Below are 17,227 nucleotides of genomic sequence, written 5' to 3'. Positions count from 1 at the left end.
AGCAACCATAAAACAAATGATAATAAAACAAGCAGGGGAAAATCTTTGTTGGGCTCCCCTGCCTGTTCACCCGACCCTGGTACACTCTCACATCCTTAGGCACTACTTCAAGAGCAGATGGTGCTCTGCGGTAGAGCAAACGAGCAATTATCCTCCTGACACCCCGCAAGGCCTCCCCACATGCGATGGCAAGAAGTTACTTCACCCCAAGCTAAGAGCTGTTGTCTGGCTTTTCAGCATAATTGGATGTAATCAAGTTTAATTTGGTTGGTGCAGTAACTCTGAAGACTTTTGTAACTGGATTACTGTCGGCTCAACGGTCATGTGCCATTATATTTCCTGGTCAAAACAGAAGCCAGAATAAAACCAGATGCTTTTCCTCCCACTCCTCCTTCCAATGACACCCTTTTAGGATATGAGCTCGTGCTGTACAGTCAAATAATGAACTAAAAATTCTATTAGAAGAAGGAAGTCATTGCTGTTGTATTATGTTCAGGCCTCTCCTACAAAGTGTAAATTACCTAGAGTATGTATCTCTACATTTGTTTATAAGTGTAGACCATGCACAGCTTAGAGCTAAAACCACTGGACTATGATGCAAATGAACTTGAAGAGATAGAAATCCTTACAGTACAGGTAGGGAAGCTGAGACCACCAGCCGGAGTGATAAGGAAGGAGTTCCTCAGGTCCCATTGCCCGCTGTAAATCACCAGCTGAGAACAAGGAAAGTACAAAATGCTGTGCTTATGGCAGACATAGCTCTACTACAGGTAATCTATAGGTGACAGAGTGGCACCTGGTACACATAACAAAGTCAGCAGCATAAAGAACTATTTTCAGCCCACAACAGCTCCTACCAGTATTAAGGCACCGAAGAAGCATGCCAAAGCTTGTTCCTATCATACCTTAGGTCAGATCTTGAAATTTCAAGACCTTGTGGTCTTCTTTAATAATCCCAAAATGCTGGGATTTAAGACACACCAAGATCCTCCTGACAGATGCTGAGACAAGGCAAATTGGGACTGAATTTCTGAGAGTACCTTACTGTAGCCTTTCAGTATTTAAAGGGAGCCTATAAGAAGGATGACAACAGTCTTTTTAAGCAGGGCCTGTTATGACAGGACAAGGGGTGATGGTTTGAAACTAAAAGAGGGGACTTCTGGACTAGATATAAGGAAGAGATGTTTAACAATAAGAGTAGTGAAGCACCAGCCCAGGTTGCCCAGTGAGGTGGTTGATGGCCCATCTCGGAAAACATTCCAGGCCAGGATTGAGTAGGCCCTGAGCAACCTTATCTAGTTGAAGATGTCCCTGCTGACTGCAGAGGGGGGTTGGACTGGATGATCCTGAAACTGTTCTATGAGTCCATGAAATACAGCTCTTTTAAAACAGTAAAATAACAACTGGAGTAACGCATGGAGGTGCCACGCTTTTGTGGTTTCAAAGCATTTTAGGCTACTTGGAAGTACAAGCAGTGCATTACATTCCTGGCTGAGATGCTTGCTGCATTTTAGAAAAGACACTTCTAAAATTAACCTTAGTTTTGACTTGCAAATCAACTGTAAACAGACCAAAGTGCAGAGAGACTACCCTAAGATCAAGAGTGAAAGATGTTCTCCAGCTCCCAGTCTCACAAGGCAGAGAGCAGTCACCCATGCAGCTGAATGCTTTTAAGTTGTAGATGCAGACATATGCATCCCTGGTTTGGGCCAGGTGGCTATTTTGAGTTTCTAATGATCTGGGAAATGAACACTTCATGATGCCCTACCTCAGAGGTTTTAGCACAAACTTTCTTCCCTACCAGCACTGGTACAGATGGTACCAGATCTCAGTCAGGGATTGGAGAAATGCAGTACCCGAAACACTGTGTTTTAGCACCTACTCCAAGGAGGTGGCAACGTAATCCTGCCCAGCAAGCCACCATCAAGTTCATTAACATGAAATTTGTTAAATACTTGAACCCTCTGCTTCCTAAACCACCCCAAATGCTGAGAATTTATTAATGCCATTAGTAATAATAGAATTTGAAAGGCTAATTGAAGCCACCAAGCACTTGCAGTTGATTTGCATGGCTCTTTGGGTTTTGTGGGTGGCAAAGTTCAGACGTGCAGGGTGATATGGAAAAGCCCCACCCAAGAATGTTTACAGAGAGGCACCTAAAGCACACCCTGCCCAGCACTTCAGCTGCTGTGCAAAGCCCCTTCTCAGTGGCTGTGATGCTGTGTACATGCTGTTGGGCAAGGCTGAGCGCACACAGTGATTTATTCATCCTAACCATCTGCAGAGGTCATTTCAAGTGCTTCCTGGAGATGCCATCGTGTGACTCCAACCTGCCAGAACGAGGCCTCATCTGATACAGCAATCTCTGCAACTGCAAACTGGCTACTGGCTGAACACTGATTTTCCATAACTTCATGCAGAAGTGGGAGAACCTTGTTCCTGACTCAAGACAGGAGAGCAGGGAAATCTAACCCTGATCCTTACTTTTCTTTCCTTTCCTATCCTCTGCCAAGTCCCTTCATCTGCCCCTGGTTCTTCTGCAGTCACCTGAAGCATCATAACTGTTGTGAACAGCACTGATATAGGGAAGTCTACGGTGGGTGTCTAGCTGTCTCCTGTTTGGACAGGCAGCCTGTGACCATACATTTATCACCAGAGCAGCAGCAAAGCTGAGGGACAAGCAGAAAACAGGAGACCTGTAGTTTAGAAAAACATGGATCACAAGCCTGCCTCACGCAGCTTAATCACAGTACTGCGCACTTAGGGCCCAGGGCCTCCCAAGGGTCATAAAGATAGCACTGAATTAATGCTCAAAAATCACCTGGGAGATAAAGACACCACAGAGGTATTATTACAAAACCATCATGTCTGCGAAACACAGTTATTTTCCCCTGTAGTTGGAAATCTAGCCTCTTTTGGAAGTCACGGTAGATAGTACAGAACATGATTTATCAAGGCCAGTTCCAGGACCAGGGCATGATTTCTTCTGAGCACTTTGCTCATGCCTTTGCCAGCAACTTGTATGATTGGAGACCTCTGAAAATGCAGACCTCTGCTTTAACAGCAGATACAAGCACATAAGAGCACATACAGAAAAACAATTTTCACTGTGAGGGCACCTGAGCAGTGGAACAGGCTGCCTGAGAGGTTGTGGAGTCTCCTTCTCTGGAGACACTCAAAAACTTGCCTGCATGCGTTCCAGTGTGACCTACTCTAGGTGATCCTGCTCTGGCAGGGGGTTGGACTGGATGATTGTCATGGGTTAAGCTGAACATTTGCTGCTGTTATTTGAAACCATCCTGCCTTGTGCCAGATTCAAAATGAAAGTGCTGGAGCAAAGTATTGTGGGGCTTGAAGTTCAGATTGCAACATGAGAGGATTCTTGTTCTGGTTGCTGGTTTTGGGTTCTGGGTGTTGGTTCTCTCCTGCTGAGATGGCAGTGGGACAGGGAAGGGCAGGGGAGTAGCTCCCTGTCTAGTGTTTTCAGCTTGCTTGCTTCTGCTTGCTGCTACTTTTGGCTGTGCTTTTTCTGCAAACAGGCTACAGTAGTTGTGCATTGGTATTATTATTATCATCTGATTTGCTAAGTAAATTCTTCTCTTATCTCAATTCTCAACCTGCAGTGGTTTTGTGTGTTACTTTTCCCTTAGTTCTGTGTTGGGGGTGGGAGACATTTACTATTTGTGAACCTGTTACAATCATCTTTTGAGGTCCCTTCTAACTCCTAACGTTCCATGATTCTGTGTGATTCTGTAGCAGTACATTAACCTGCTGAAGACAGTAGGATACACACCTATTGGTGAAGAGAAAAACCATCCAAGAAGATGAAGACTCCCTTTTTACACACAGAAAAGAAGGGGTAATGGGTACAAAGACACTCTGGGGAGATTCTGATCAGACTCCAGAAGAAAATTTGTCACCCTGAGAACAGTTAGACATTGGGATCATATCCCAAGTGGAGTAGTTGGCATTGAACAAGCTCACCTTGACAGGGTGCTGGGCCACCCCATTTCAACTGTATTATTCCCTAGAAAGGTTGGACCAGATGGTCCTTAGTGTCCCTTCCAACCTGGCATTCCATGACTCTCTGAATCATAGAATCATAGAATTGTTAGGGTTGGAATGGACCTCAAGGATCATCCAATTCCAATCCCCCTGCCATGGGTAGAGACACCTCACACTGCATCAGGTTGCTCAGAGACACATCCAGCCTGGCCTTAAAAACATGCAGGGATGAAGCTTCTACCACCTCCCTGGGCAACCTAACCTGTTCCAGTGTCTCACCGTCCTCATGGTGAAAAACTTCTTTCTAACATCCAATCTGAATCTACCCATTTGTATTTTTTTCCATTCCCCCTAGTCCTATCACTATCTGACACCTTAGAAAGTCCCTCCCCAGCTTTCTTGTAGGCCTCTTCAGATACTGGAAGGCCACAATAAGGTCTCCTCAGAGCCTTCTTTTCTCCACATTGAACAGCCCCAACTCTTTCAGACTGTCCTCATAGGAGAGGAGCTCCAGCCCTCTGATCATCCCTGTGACCCTTCTCTGGACATGTTCCAGCACCTCCAGATCTTTCTTGCAATAGGGGCTCCAGAACTGGATGCAGTACTCCAGGTGGGATATCACCTCCCTTGACCTGCTGGCTATGCTTCTCATGATGCAGCCCAGGATGTGATTGGCTTTCTGGGCTGCAAGTGCACACTGGTGGCTCCTGTTGAGCTTCTCATCCACCAGCATCCCCAAGCCCTTTTCTTCAGGGCTGCTCTCGAGCCAGTCACTGCCCAACCTGTATCGGTGCTTGGTTAAAATGTACTCTGTTGGCTGCCTCAAATTAGTCAGAAAAAAAATCAGTTGTAAGAGTAATAAAACTAACCAGCAGGACTGCTGTCTCTGAAAGGCCTCAGGACACACAGGGATAGATAAAAATCACTCAAGCCCTGTCTAGGATCTTAGAAATGCTAAAAATGCATTTGAAACCCGAGCAGTTGCAAACATCCTGTCTTGCTTCTGGTGTGGCAGCCCAGCCAAAGGCAAACAGAGGGAAGTCTCATGGGTAGGCACTGAGTGAAGATTGGGTTGATTTGGGTCAATTCCACAGGTCTACCACACATAAACTTGGGTAAGCAGCTTGATTGCTCCATGCTTCAATTTCCTGCAGTAAAACAGTGTCAGTGATAAGAGCAACAAGGACTCTGAAGTAATTTCATCCCCATTTCACCCAAAATCAAGCCCACAATTTCTGAAGGAGCCAGTATACGACTTCTAAATGGCCACACAGTGTTGGCCCTCTCCTGCCCTTCGTGTGAAAGCTCTCCCTTTACAGCATTTTCGCCGAACACCTTGTGCAGGACACTGAGCCACAGCTGTAGGACAGATAATAATACATTTCACAGCAGCAATAAAACAACGGGAGCCATAATTTCTTTGAACTCTGGGTCAGACTTCTTGTTAGCCAAGTCTGTAAGAACTCATATAGTAAATTACATACATCTCTTTACCAGCAGGACCATAAAATAAAACTTTACAACCCTTCTGAAGGTCATGGCTCTGCAACAAACTGTAAGACAAAACAATAAATCCACCCCCGAGACCACCACCTCATGGCTTAGGCAGCTTTGTTTAGATCAGAGGAAATCAGAACTTTGGACAACCTTAACACAAAGTCTTTCTTATTCTCCTCTGGATCCCTCTCCCAATTCTCCCTAAGTGTAAAGCAGAGGCTAAACCAACAGTAATCATAGAATGACCTGGGTTGGAAGGGACCTCCAAAGCTCATACAGTCCAACCCCCTCTGCACTCCGCAGGGACATCCTCAACTGGATCAGGTTGCCCAGAGCCCTGTCGAGCCTCACTCTGAATATCTCCAGGGACAGGGGATATTCCTCCCTGGGCAACCTGTTCCAGTGTTCCACCACCCTCACAGTAAAGAACCTGTTCCTAACATCCAATCTAAATCTGCTCTTCTCTACTTTGAATCCTTTGCCCTTTGTCCTATCACTACAGGCCTTTGCAAACAGCCTCTCTCCATAATGACTGTGATAATGACTGTTATTAGTTTCAGCAGCAGCAAAGCCACACTTATCCCCATACACATACTTAACGGAAACAATGACCAAGGTGTTTCTTGGCAAATCAGTCCCTTTCTCCCCCCTCCAAAGAAAAACACATCTCTAAGCTATTTCCAAAACAATCAATATTAGCCCAGCAAGCAAAACTGTATGTTACATTTCCCATCAAAGTCTTGGCACTCTCTCAAAAGAGTGATGCTTTAGAAATGACAACTACTACCGAAGCAGTTGGAGAGAGAGGACTGCTTAGCTCCACACCTTGCTGTTTTTCCCTCAGGTCTGGAGGCCTGAATGCAGGTAGTTCAGCTAAAATCCCTGTGCTGCTCTGCTGACCTCTAAACACCACTTTGTCTGCGCTTGCACAGAAGCTGGTACCACAGTCCAAAATCTAGACTCCGCCTTAATATCACCATAGAGAAATCATAGGTTCAAAAAATCCTATGAATATAAATCAAAGATACAAATCATAAGGGAGAGAGCAGCAGTCTCTTCTGCTAGCCCTAGAGATATCTTTTACTCTTCTGTGGATTTCAAATCAAGAGGACTGAGACATGGTGTTAGTTTTGCAGGTATCTTTTTTTTTCTTAATTAAAAGTAGGGCACTTTGGGATACTTTGATCTGCACACAAAAAACTTAAAGTGAAGGGATTTTAGGTGAAATTCTTGAAGTGGAAACAAAGGTTTTCCTCTAAACACTCTTCTGAGAGGCTGGTTATGCAAATTTTATGGCACTGCTATTTTATTTGCAGCCCTGTTGCTGTCCCATCTCTGTCCTAATGCCACAAAGCCACAGACGCAGTAATCAATGACACTGATTCTTTCTTCTGAAGCTCAAAGTAAAGACAAACCTGGAAAGAGGCAGTGTTAGCTGCCAAGGAACTGAAGCTTCAAGAAATACTTACCAGAAGGATGCTAGCAGAGACTGCGCTGGTCACCTGGGCTTGCAAGCTGACTGCTTACCACAGTGGGAATTACCACAGTGCATGCTCAGGTTGAGAGATGATTCCTGTATGCAAAGAGCAGCAGCTTTTTACCTGAGAAACTGTCAGTTTTTAGCTGGCTTCCGTCACTGTCACAGAGCAGAGTCTAAGCAAAGACATAGCAAAGAAAAAGGCTTCAATCTAGGAAATTCTTGGTGTGTTTCCCTGCCTACATGGCCAAGAGGAACAACCTCCCCTGTCCCTCAGATACACTTCCGTTTCATTCTGGGAGAGGAGATTTGAAGGAAATACATGACATTCCACATGGAAATCCCAGGGAAACCACGTTGCATTCCTTGGCAATACCAAGCCATGTTATATATACATAGCAGGAGGCCAACAATGCCAGCCTGGAGCGCAAGAGTGACTCCTAGCCTTGCTTCTCACAAGATTGCCAACCTCAATATTAACTCTAAGCAGTACTATCATGCACAGGGACCTCAGGCTCTACCTTCTCCTCACTCCCACCAACAGGAAAAACAACACACATGGAAGGCTGTTTCAAAGAGTGGGCAACCCTTTCTTCTATCTACTGAACCTTCACCTGCATCTGGTTAGTTCTGCTGGGAACTACCCAGCTTTCCTCCTGCTTGTTCTCCCAGACTATTGGGGGTAGATTTTTTGACTCAAGGGCGATGCCCTCTTAGCTCAACCCTGCCCATCAGATCTCCAACTCATCCAGTACCTTTGAATGAAATAGAAATACATGTAGAAGATTGGGGAGACCTAGTCAGGAGTCAGGAGACTCTTGAATAACTAGTCAGAATTGTATGAAGAACAACTCATACTGCAATTCCTGGCTACAAGGCTGAGTTGAGGTTGCACAGCCTGGAGAGGGATCCTGGGACACCTTATTGCAGCCATCCAGTACTTAAAGAGGGCTGAAAGAAAGATGAGGAGACTTTCTAGCAGGGCCTATTGTGACAGGACAAAGGGTGATGCTTTTAAACTAAAAGAGGGACCAATCAGACTAGATATTTTCCAGTGAATGTAGTGGAACACTGGCCCAGGTTGCCCGGAGACATGGTAGAAGCCCCATCCCTGGAAAGATAAGGTCACGCCAGACGGAGCTTTGAGCAACCTGCTCTAGTTAAGATGTCCCTGCTGACTGTAGGGAGGTTGGACTAGATGACATTCCAACTCAAATCATTCTATGATTCTGCCTACAAGTCAAAGGTTCAACCTTTTCCTTCTGCCCTCCAACAACCTCTTATCAAGGCAAAGAATGAAGGGTGGATCCTATCAGTTCATGCAAGCTGTCACCTCATGTAAAGCCCTGCCAGCCACTCTGCAAGCCTGTTAGAAACAGTCTTGCTGTCCTTCCCTGTAACTTCTGACTCATGCCACATCACCCTGTGACATTTTGGCACCTTCTTTTGTCTTCCTCTCCACACTTTGTTTATCACCTGTTGCTGTTTAGCCCCACCCTGCTCATTAGATCTGGCATCTCACAGGGTGATCAACACCCTCCAGCTGACTACAGCCTGCTGATGCCAAAACCAACAGAGCCAGCCTTGAGCTGCTAGGGATGGAAGCAGAGTGGACGGGAGATGGCTTTGCCATCCACCCACTCTGTTTTGAGCAGATGGGCTTCCAGTCCAAGCGCTCTCATTTACATCAACTGTGGCAGAACCAGTGACTAAGGATTTGAACAAGGACACCTGCTCATCATAAGTTATTTAGGAACACGGTAGGGATGGGGCTGTTTGGCGGCTGTACTCTTTCCACATCTTTCTGCTGAGAGAAGTAATTCCAAAACACAAAAGCAAGCAGTAACATTTAAGACAATGCATTAAAAGGAGGGAAGGTCCAAATGCAGGAAGGTATCACAGAATGGTAGGAGTTGGAAGGGACCTCTGAAGATTAACAAGTCCAACCCCCCTGCCAGAGCAGGATCACCTAAAGCAGATCACATAGGAACACATCCAGACGGGCCCTGAAAGTCTCCAGAGACCAAGATTCCACCACCTCTGGGCAGCCTGTTCTGTGCTCTGCTACCCTCAAAGTAAAGAAGTTCCTTCTCATGTTCAGATGGAACTTCCTATGTTCAAGTTTATGCCCATTACCCCTTTTTGTGTCACTGGGGACCACTGAGAAGAGTCTGGCCCCACCTTCTTGACAGCCACCCCTTGTTTGTAAGCATACTGGAGTGTCTGCTGCAGGCACATCTCAGTGGTTTCAAGGGGAAGGCAGGTGCTTGAACTGTTTCATGGAACCAGACTTACCAACACAAAGCTGCATCAGGAAATGCAAACCAGCAAAGGCACAGTTAACACCTGCCTGATCAAACAGACCAAGGAGATACCAAAAAAAACCCAAACCCTGATGTACAGGGGATGTCTCAGTGCATACAACGAACACCCCAAAGCAGTGACCTTGCAGTGATGTTCTTTGCATGATTGTAACATGTAAAAGTCCCAGCCCTGGGCCCAACTGAACCATGACAGGTGCCACATGACATCAAGATGTATTTTTAGATTCTGCAGGTGCAGTATTATACAGCCCTTCCAGAGAGAACTGTGACTGCAATGCTGCTTGATTACTACTTTTCAACCTCTTTCACCTACTTGGGAGGGAAGCTTCCAGGGCTATCCTGCAGCCACTTCATGTTTATGAAGTTATGAGTTTATGAGCAACAAATCTATTACCTTGAATCATAGGATGGCTTCAGTTGGAGGGGACCTTAAAGATCATCTCTTAGCTAATCTTAAAGATCTCTTCTCCAGGCTGAACAGACCAAGTACCTTCAGCCAGTCCTCATAGAGATGCTTTGCCTCTTTACATTTATTGTTGACACTGCAGGCACCTTGGGGTCTGGAGTAGTAAGCACTAGGAAAATGACCCCTTGTTGGATTGGGATAATTTGGAAGGGAAGATGGATGCTGGAAATTCTCAATTTCAGTCCCACATAAGCCACTGGTTCCTAATTGCCTTGAGCAAGTCACTTGATCTTCCCATAATCCCCTCTTCAAAAGAGAAATGAGTATTTCTTTACATGTCAGGGAGGCTGAGAGCACAAACCCATTAAAGACTGCAAGGAGTTCAGATCCTATAGTGATAAACAATTACTTAATACGACTGCAATGCTTGGGAGCATATGTCAGTTGTTTCCAAGTACAGACAAAACTGCTTGGTCTGATGAGCACATGAGAGATTTGCTCAATAACAACCACAAAACAGTAAAGCAACAACAAAAAACCCAAACCACCAAGAAACTGCAAGTTGGCTCATCTAACCGAGCACTTCTGTCTGCTGTGAACACGTGCTCTCTCAGAGACAGAAAACAGATATCTCCTGCAGAAGTTGTTCAACTAATCTGGGTTTACAGAAAAGGAAACATCTACCCCAGATGCTGAAGGAAATGCTGCGATGCTGAGCACTACGGCTTTATAACAGAAGAAGAAACCATACAGAGTTACAAAACAAACCAGTGGTACGGCTTTATTGATGACTCACACAATCAAACACCATTCACCTAATTCACTCCAGCAGTTGCAGTATGACAGTTTTCCTTGCTAGGTTTGACTGATTTTTCCAAGGTAAACAATATTGGCTTTTAACTCAGGGTGGGGAGAACTCATGCTTTACAGTGGCCATTTCGTAAGAGCAAATGCATCACAGCCAGTACAATACCTTGCAGTTTTATAACACTCAATCTTCAAAGCACTCTTCAGGCATTTAATTAAAGCCTATTAAAGCCTCACAGCAGTCCTGGCTCCCAGTCCATTTTAGGTCACACCTCCTTATTAATATTTCACATAAAACCCCCTCTACCTCTCAACAAAGCTTATTCAGGACTTCTATGGCTTGTAGTAGTCTCACAAAAACCTTAACCCTTTAGTTAAGTGGGATTTATTAATATTCCTGAAGCCAGGAATTGATAACAGACGAACTGCCAGTGTGCTTCCACAATCTCACCAGCACATACATTATGTTCAACAAGGCAGAGTTTCACTGGTATCAAAATGATTTTGCTTTCCCACTAAACACACTCAGTCGTATCTGAGAGCGTTATACGCACAAAGTCACAGCAGCAGTTTTCTCCGGGCGAGTCGACTGCTGAGCTACAGGAGACAGGAGTGAGAAAACCTGGGGAAAGGGATAACATCTTTGATATTGGCAACGCCCAGGATGTACTGCAGGTAGCGTTCAAACCCCATTCCGAAGCCTCCATGAGGAACGGAGCCGTACTTTCGGAGGTCTAGATACCTGCAATTTAAACAGACAGTTACACGTGCAGCGCGGTTATGCTGATGTAATGACAGAGAGCTTTTTATCTAGGGTTTTGCTTTCCATCTTAATTGCTTCCTTTTGACCCTAACCACTAGTGGATTTCTGCCAACACAGCTGATGTTGGTCAGGGGTGCGAAGAGGTGCGGTTCCCTGACAGGCAGGATTGTATTAGCAGAAACCCCAAGTGCAAACGCATTTAAACCAGCACCAGCTACGCTCTGCCAACACGCTACAGCCTGATTTGTTTAGGAGCATAAAACCCATTTGGGTACGAAGAACAGACTGCACATCAGAGCTCTGCTCCTACTAAGAGCCTGTTTGTAAGTTTCAGTATCTAAAGCATTCCAAGCAGGGGCACAAATCCAGGTTCCTGCAGAATCACAACACATTTTCAGAAAATTATAGAATGGTTTCAGTTGGAAGGAACCTTAAAAAACATCCAGCTCCAATTCTCCTGTCATGTCCAACCTGGCCTTGAACACCTCAAGGCAGGGCACATCCCCAGCTCCCTGGGTAACCTGTTCAAGTGTCCCACCAATTTTGACATTTTCAGTGTCAGAGATGGAGTTGCCTGGTTGGGTTTGTTTAAGCCCTGCCATGCTCATGCTGACATCTGCCATCCAACAAATTCTTTCATTTCCTGTCTTCTTTTCACAGGGTCACAGTATGTCAGCAGGTGGAAGGGACCTCTGGAGATCTTCGAGTCCAATACCGTGCCAGAGCAGGACCGTAGAATCTAGCACAGGTCACACAGAAACACATCCAGATGGGGGTTGAGAGTCTCCAGAGGAGAGTCCCTAGCCTTTCTGGGGAGCTTGTTCCAGTGCTCTGTGACCCTTACAGTAACAAAGTTCTTCCCCATGTTAAGGTGGAACTTCCTGTGCTGTGGCTTACATCCATTGTCCCTTGTCCTATGACAGGGCACAAGTGAGCAGAGGCTGTCCCTTCCTTCCTGACACCCAGCCCTCAGATATTTATATACATTTATTAGATCCCTTCTCAGTCTTCTCCTCTCCAGACTAAACAGCCCCAGGTCTCTCAGCCTATTATTTTGTACAATGTAGTGGTTTGGAATTTACTGCTGTACCTCATCAGGCAGTGCTCCAGTCCTTTAATCATCCTGGTAGCCCTCTGTTGGACTCTCTCACACAGATCCCTGTCCCTGTTGAACTGGAGAGCCCAGAACTGGATGTAATATTCCAGTGGACTTATTTCCAGTGCATTCTTCAGAAGCCTATACAGATCTTGCTGTCTGATGAATATTCCTTCTTTTTTTTTTTTCCCTTTTCCCCCCTCAAACCACTGCTTAATTTATTTCCACAAGAAGTCAGCAAAAAATCCTGGACATAACCCTCTCCAAAAATGAGATCTGGAACAAGACATCTCATTTGGAGAACATTTAATGGAGAACGTTTTCTGTTGCACACAGAAAAACTCAGAAAATGTCTGGAAGCAGGTATTCCAAACACATGGATGTACAACAAGATGATGATGGTTCTTTAGAGCCCCCAATTTTCCAGCTGGACAGTAGCTGATGTGATACACAGGAGCTAGATTTGCAGCTATACATTGTCACCAACAGTCTTATTTTGTGTGAGTGAAAAAAATCTCAGTGGTTCTATTGATTTATGGGGCCACTTCAGAGCCTGCTGAGGCCACAAAAGTTATTCTTCTTTTTATGAAAGCACTAGTGAGGGACTGAGAGACTACAGATGGATTACTTTCCTCTTATCTTGTACATGAACACTTCATCACCCCAGTTTTAAAAAGCAGCAAATGCACTTAAACATTAAATATACATATAAAAAAATATGTATGTTTTATTACCCAGGCAGTGAAATAGAGGGAGAAAGGAACTGTCAAAGCACCTGAAGATTGGATTGATTGTAATAAATGGTTTCCCAAATTCTAACTACTGTTAATCAACTGCAAGGAAAAGCTGGATTTTTAGAGTGTATATATATGTATTTAAATATACACACACACACACACACATGTAAAATATGAAGTATATATAAGTCTATTTACTGAATATCTATAAATATGTATTACAAAATCATAGAATGGCTTAGGTTGGAAAGGACCTCAGACATCATCGACTCCAACCCTCCCGCCATGGGCAAGGACACCTCTCAGATAAGACTTGGTTGCCCAAGGCCTCATGCCATCTGGCATAAACACCTCCAAAGAGGAGGCATCCATAACCACTCTAGGCAACCTATTCTAGAGTCCCACCATCCTCATACTGAAAAACTTCTTCCTAAGATCCAGTCTAAACCTACTCTCCCTCAGCTTAAAACCATTCCCCCTTGTCCTGTCTCTAGATACTCTTATGGATAAAAGTCCCTCACCAGCCTTCCTGTAGGATCCCTTCACATACTGGAAGGCAGCTCTAAGGTCTCCCCAGAGTATTGTATTCTCCAGGCTGAACAACCCCCATCTCCCTCAGCCTGTCCTCATAGCAGAGGTGCAGCAGCCCTTGGATCATCTTTGTGGCCGCCCTCCTGACTCGCTCCAACAGTTCCATGTCCTTCTTATAATGGGGACACCAGAACTGGATGCAGTACTTGAGGTGGGGTCTCACAAGAGCAGAGTAAAGGGGAAGAAATAGGTGTACTTTACTGGATTCCATGTGTTTCACAATTGTGTTGGCTTGAAGACTACATTTAAACAGAGTGAAGCCAGAGGTGATCACCACTGATCATCTTTACTTGCAAACCGAAATTACTCTCCAACAAATTCTATAGCTGCAAAAGCACTTAACAAGTCCAAGTGCTGGGTTCTGCACTTTGGCCACAACAACCCCATGCAGTGCTACAGGCTGGGGTTGGAGTGGATGGAGAGTGGCCAGGCAGAAAGGGACCTGGGGGTAGTGGTTCACAGTAGGCTGAACATGAGCCAGCAGTGTGCCCAGGTATCCGTGAAGGCTGATGTCATCCTGGACTGCATCAGAAATAGTGTGGCCAGCAGGAGCAGGGAAGTCATTCTGCCCTGTACTCAGCACCGGTTAGGCCACACCTTGTGTCCAGTTCTGGGCTCCTCAATTTAAGAAGGACATTGAGATACTTGAACGTGTCCAGAGAAGGGCAACAAAGCTGGTGATGGGTCTGGATCACAAGCTCTATGAGGAGAGGCTGAGGGAGCTGGGATTGTTTAGCCTGGACAAGAGGAGGCTCAGGGGAGACCTTATTGGTCTCTACAACTTCCTGAAAGGAGGTTGTAGCCAGGTGGGAGTTGGTCTTTTCTCCCAGGCAACCAGTATCAGAACAAGAGGGCACAGTCTCAAGCTGTGCCAGGGGAGGTTTAGGCTTGAGGTGAAGAGAAAGTTCTTCACAGAAAGAGTAATTGACCATTGGAATGTGCCGCCCAGGGAGGTGGTGGAGTCACCATCCCTGAAGGCGTTCAAAAAAGGATTGGATGTGGCACTTGGAGCCATGGTTTAGTTGTCATTAGGTGTTAGGTAATAGGTTGGACTTGATGATCTCTGAGGTCTTCTCCAACCTGGTTGATTCTGTGATTGATTCTGTGAAAAGATTGCCCTGGCAGACTCAGTTTGACAGTATGCCTTTCATATCATGAAATACTACAATGACCTGAAAGGACGCTGTAGTGATGCTGGGGTTGGTTTCTTTTCCCAAGCAACCAGCAACAGGACAAGAGGAAAAGGGCTTAAGTTGTGCCAGAGGAGGTTTAGATTGGATATTAGGAAAAAAATGTCTTTCCTGAAAGAGTGGTCAGGCATTGGAACAGGCTGTACAGGGCAGTGGTGGAGCTGTCATCCCTGGAGGTGTTCAAGAAGCATGTATATGTAAGTGCTTCACGATATGTGTTACTGATCATGGCAGTTGGGTTATGGTTGGACTCAATGATCTTAAAGGACTTTTCCAACCTTAATGATTCTATTATTCTATAAATATCATTTTTCCTTGCAGTTCATTAAGAGAAGTTAAAATCTGGGAAGCCATTTATTACATCAAATCAAGTCTTCATTTTTTCCCCCCTGCCTCCACCACCCACGTGGCAAAATCAGAAGCAGAACCTCACAAAATCTTAGGACTCCTTACCTCTTTCTACTAGAACTGACACACAAGGTGCAGTTACGACTACACTGCAGGCTCAGGGGTGGGACATAAGTTTTCTGAACCTTGGGACCCATTATATGTGGTGCTGGGTGTTTGCTTGACTTGCTAAGGCTCAGCTCTATCCACCCAGCACCTTGTGATAAAGGCTGTGTTTGCAACATGGATACAAAGGCTGGGCAGCAGCATGGTGGTCTTCATCTCTATCCAATTCACACAGATTGCATGCTGGGAACTGCCCCCAGAAGCCACAGCTTTTCAAGAGTTTGTAAGGAAGATGATGGGGAGACCTGATGCTGAGGGTGGCAACTTGTGAAATAGAAAAGACCTCATAAATGTGAAGGGTAGAGCAGAGAAGGCAAACCAGCTGGTGGCAGTTCTAGCTGCAACTAGTAACATAAATAACAGCACAAGCACTTCTGCTGATGTCTATAAGTATCTCTCAGTCTGTGCAGAGACAGCTGAGACATGCCTAGCATCTCCTCTCCCCTTTTGCTGGCAACGGCTACAAATCATTGTAAGGAGATTAAATAACTCAGCTTCTTCCAGATGAACAATAATAATAAATTCTACCCTTGCTTATCCAGGGCTTTCATCTGTAGATCTCAAAGCACTTTGAGAGGCCATTTTGGCAAAAGGAGTGAAACAAACCCCATTACAGTTAATGGAAAAAGCCCATTGAAGTAAACGTGCTGAGGATCAAGACTGTGAATCCTTTCTGATGATTGTGCTCAAAAGCAGCAAAGAAATTGAGCATTTTCCCATTCTTCCAAGATGAAAGAAAAAGCAACTGTCTGCAGATGAAGAGAATATTCCCTTTAGGCTGGAAAATACTCCCTGAGGTTTTCCTTCATTCAAAAATCACCAGACTTTGGATGTTTCTCACCTCAAAAAGAGTCAAGAACTGGTCTGGCTATTTCTCCTCATAGCTGATCTTGAAGAGGATAGCTGAGCACTCTATTGGCAACTGGGGGCCTGTGTAACATTATTTCCTGTAGGAAATAAGTTTATGTGACCCCAGCTAACCCCAGAGTTCATGTTCTGGACCCGAAAGACTGTGAGTTTTTCAGCAATTTGAAAGTATGCGCTCCAACAACGTCCCCCAGCAATGAATTCCAGGACATTGTTATGTGCCAAGTTAGAAGAGCATTTCCTTTCATCCTTTTAAAAATGTATACCCTCTTATCATCATCACCATCTCCTGTGTTGCACAGCAAGGCACTAGGAAGATCAGTGCTCTCTTAGTGACCATTCATAAGCAGAACGTATTCTTCTCGATCTCCTTTCAAAACAAATATAATCTTGATCTTTCCTGTAACCCTCTTGTTTGACTGAAGCCTCTGCAGCCAGTTGGAGAAAAGTAAGGATGAAAGAACAAAGATACTGCAGTCCACAGAGCTCGACATTCTACTAGAAAGAAACAAAACAATAGAGAAAAAACGAGGCTAATGAAAGACTACTAATGAAATGACATTTGAAAGACCCTTTTGTTGAATGTTGCAGGAAATAAACAGGTGAAGCATCACCAAGTTCTGATTCTCCCTCAGACACTCTCTTTGGTTTCAGGCAGCTTTGGCTTTACTACAGCTTTTTGGGAATCCACACAAAAAGCATTCAGGGAGGTCAATCTAAAACACTCCTATTGACATCTGGGCACATGCTTGCCTCTCTATGGCCCAGCACAATGCTCTGGTTTCTCCCCAGAGCAGGACTAACTGGACCAGGCACCTGCTTCCAGGTTTTGCTGGGCTCTGAAGGATGTTAAAGGATGGTATGAATGTTGTCAATGGCCATGGATTGCAAGTGGTTCACCAGTGTAGCAACCCAAGTCCAACTCCTCCCTTCTGTCTTACCACACAAAGACAC

The 17,227-nt window shown here is 45.0% G+C and overlaps 1 protein-coding gene across 2 annotated transcripts in view; it reads right to left on the bottom strand.

The window, feature by feature from the left end:
• Window positions 1-11,052: 11,052 nt before the first annotated feature.
• NARS2 (asparaginyl-tRNA synthetase 2, mitochondrial) overlaps window positions 11,053-17,227 on the bottom strand; it is a 76,130-nt gene continuing 69,955 nt past the window's right edge. For both annotated transcript variants that reach the window (XM_054164525.1, XM_054164526.1), the window contains one exon: window positions 11,053-11,258. In XM_054164525.1, coding sequence (XP_054020500.1) covers window positions 11,114-11,258 — 145 coding nt within the window. In that variant the 3' untranslated portion in view covers window positions 11,053-11,113. The remainder of the gene's footprint in view (window positions 11,259-17,227) is intronic.

This window comes from Dryobates pubescens, chromosome 10, assembly GCF_014839835.1.
Source record: "Dryobates pubescens isolate bDryPub1 chromosome 10, bDryPub1.pri, whole genome shotgun sequence".
In the NCBI taxonomy this organism is placed as follows: Eukaryota; Metazoa; Chordata; class Aves; order Piciformes; family Picidae; genus Dryobates; species Dryobates pubescens.
Note: the sequence above shows the minus strand (reverse complement) of the source record. Positions and strands in the feature narration are given on the sequence as shown.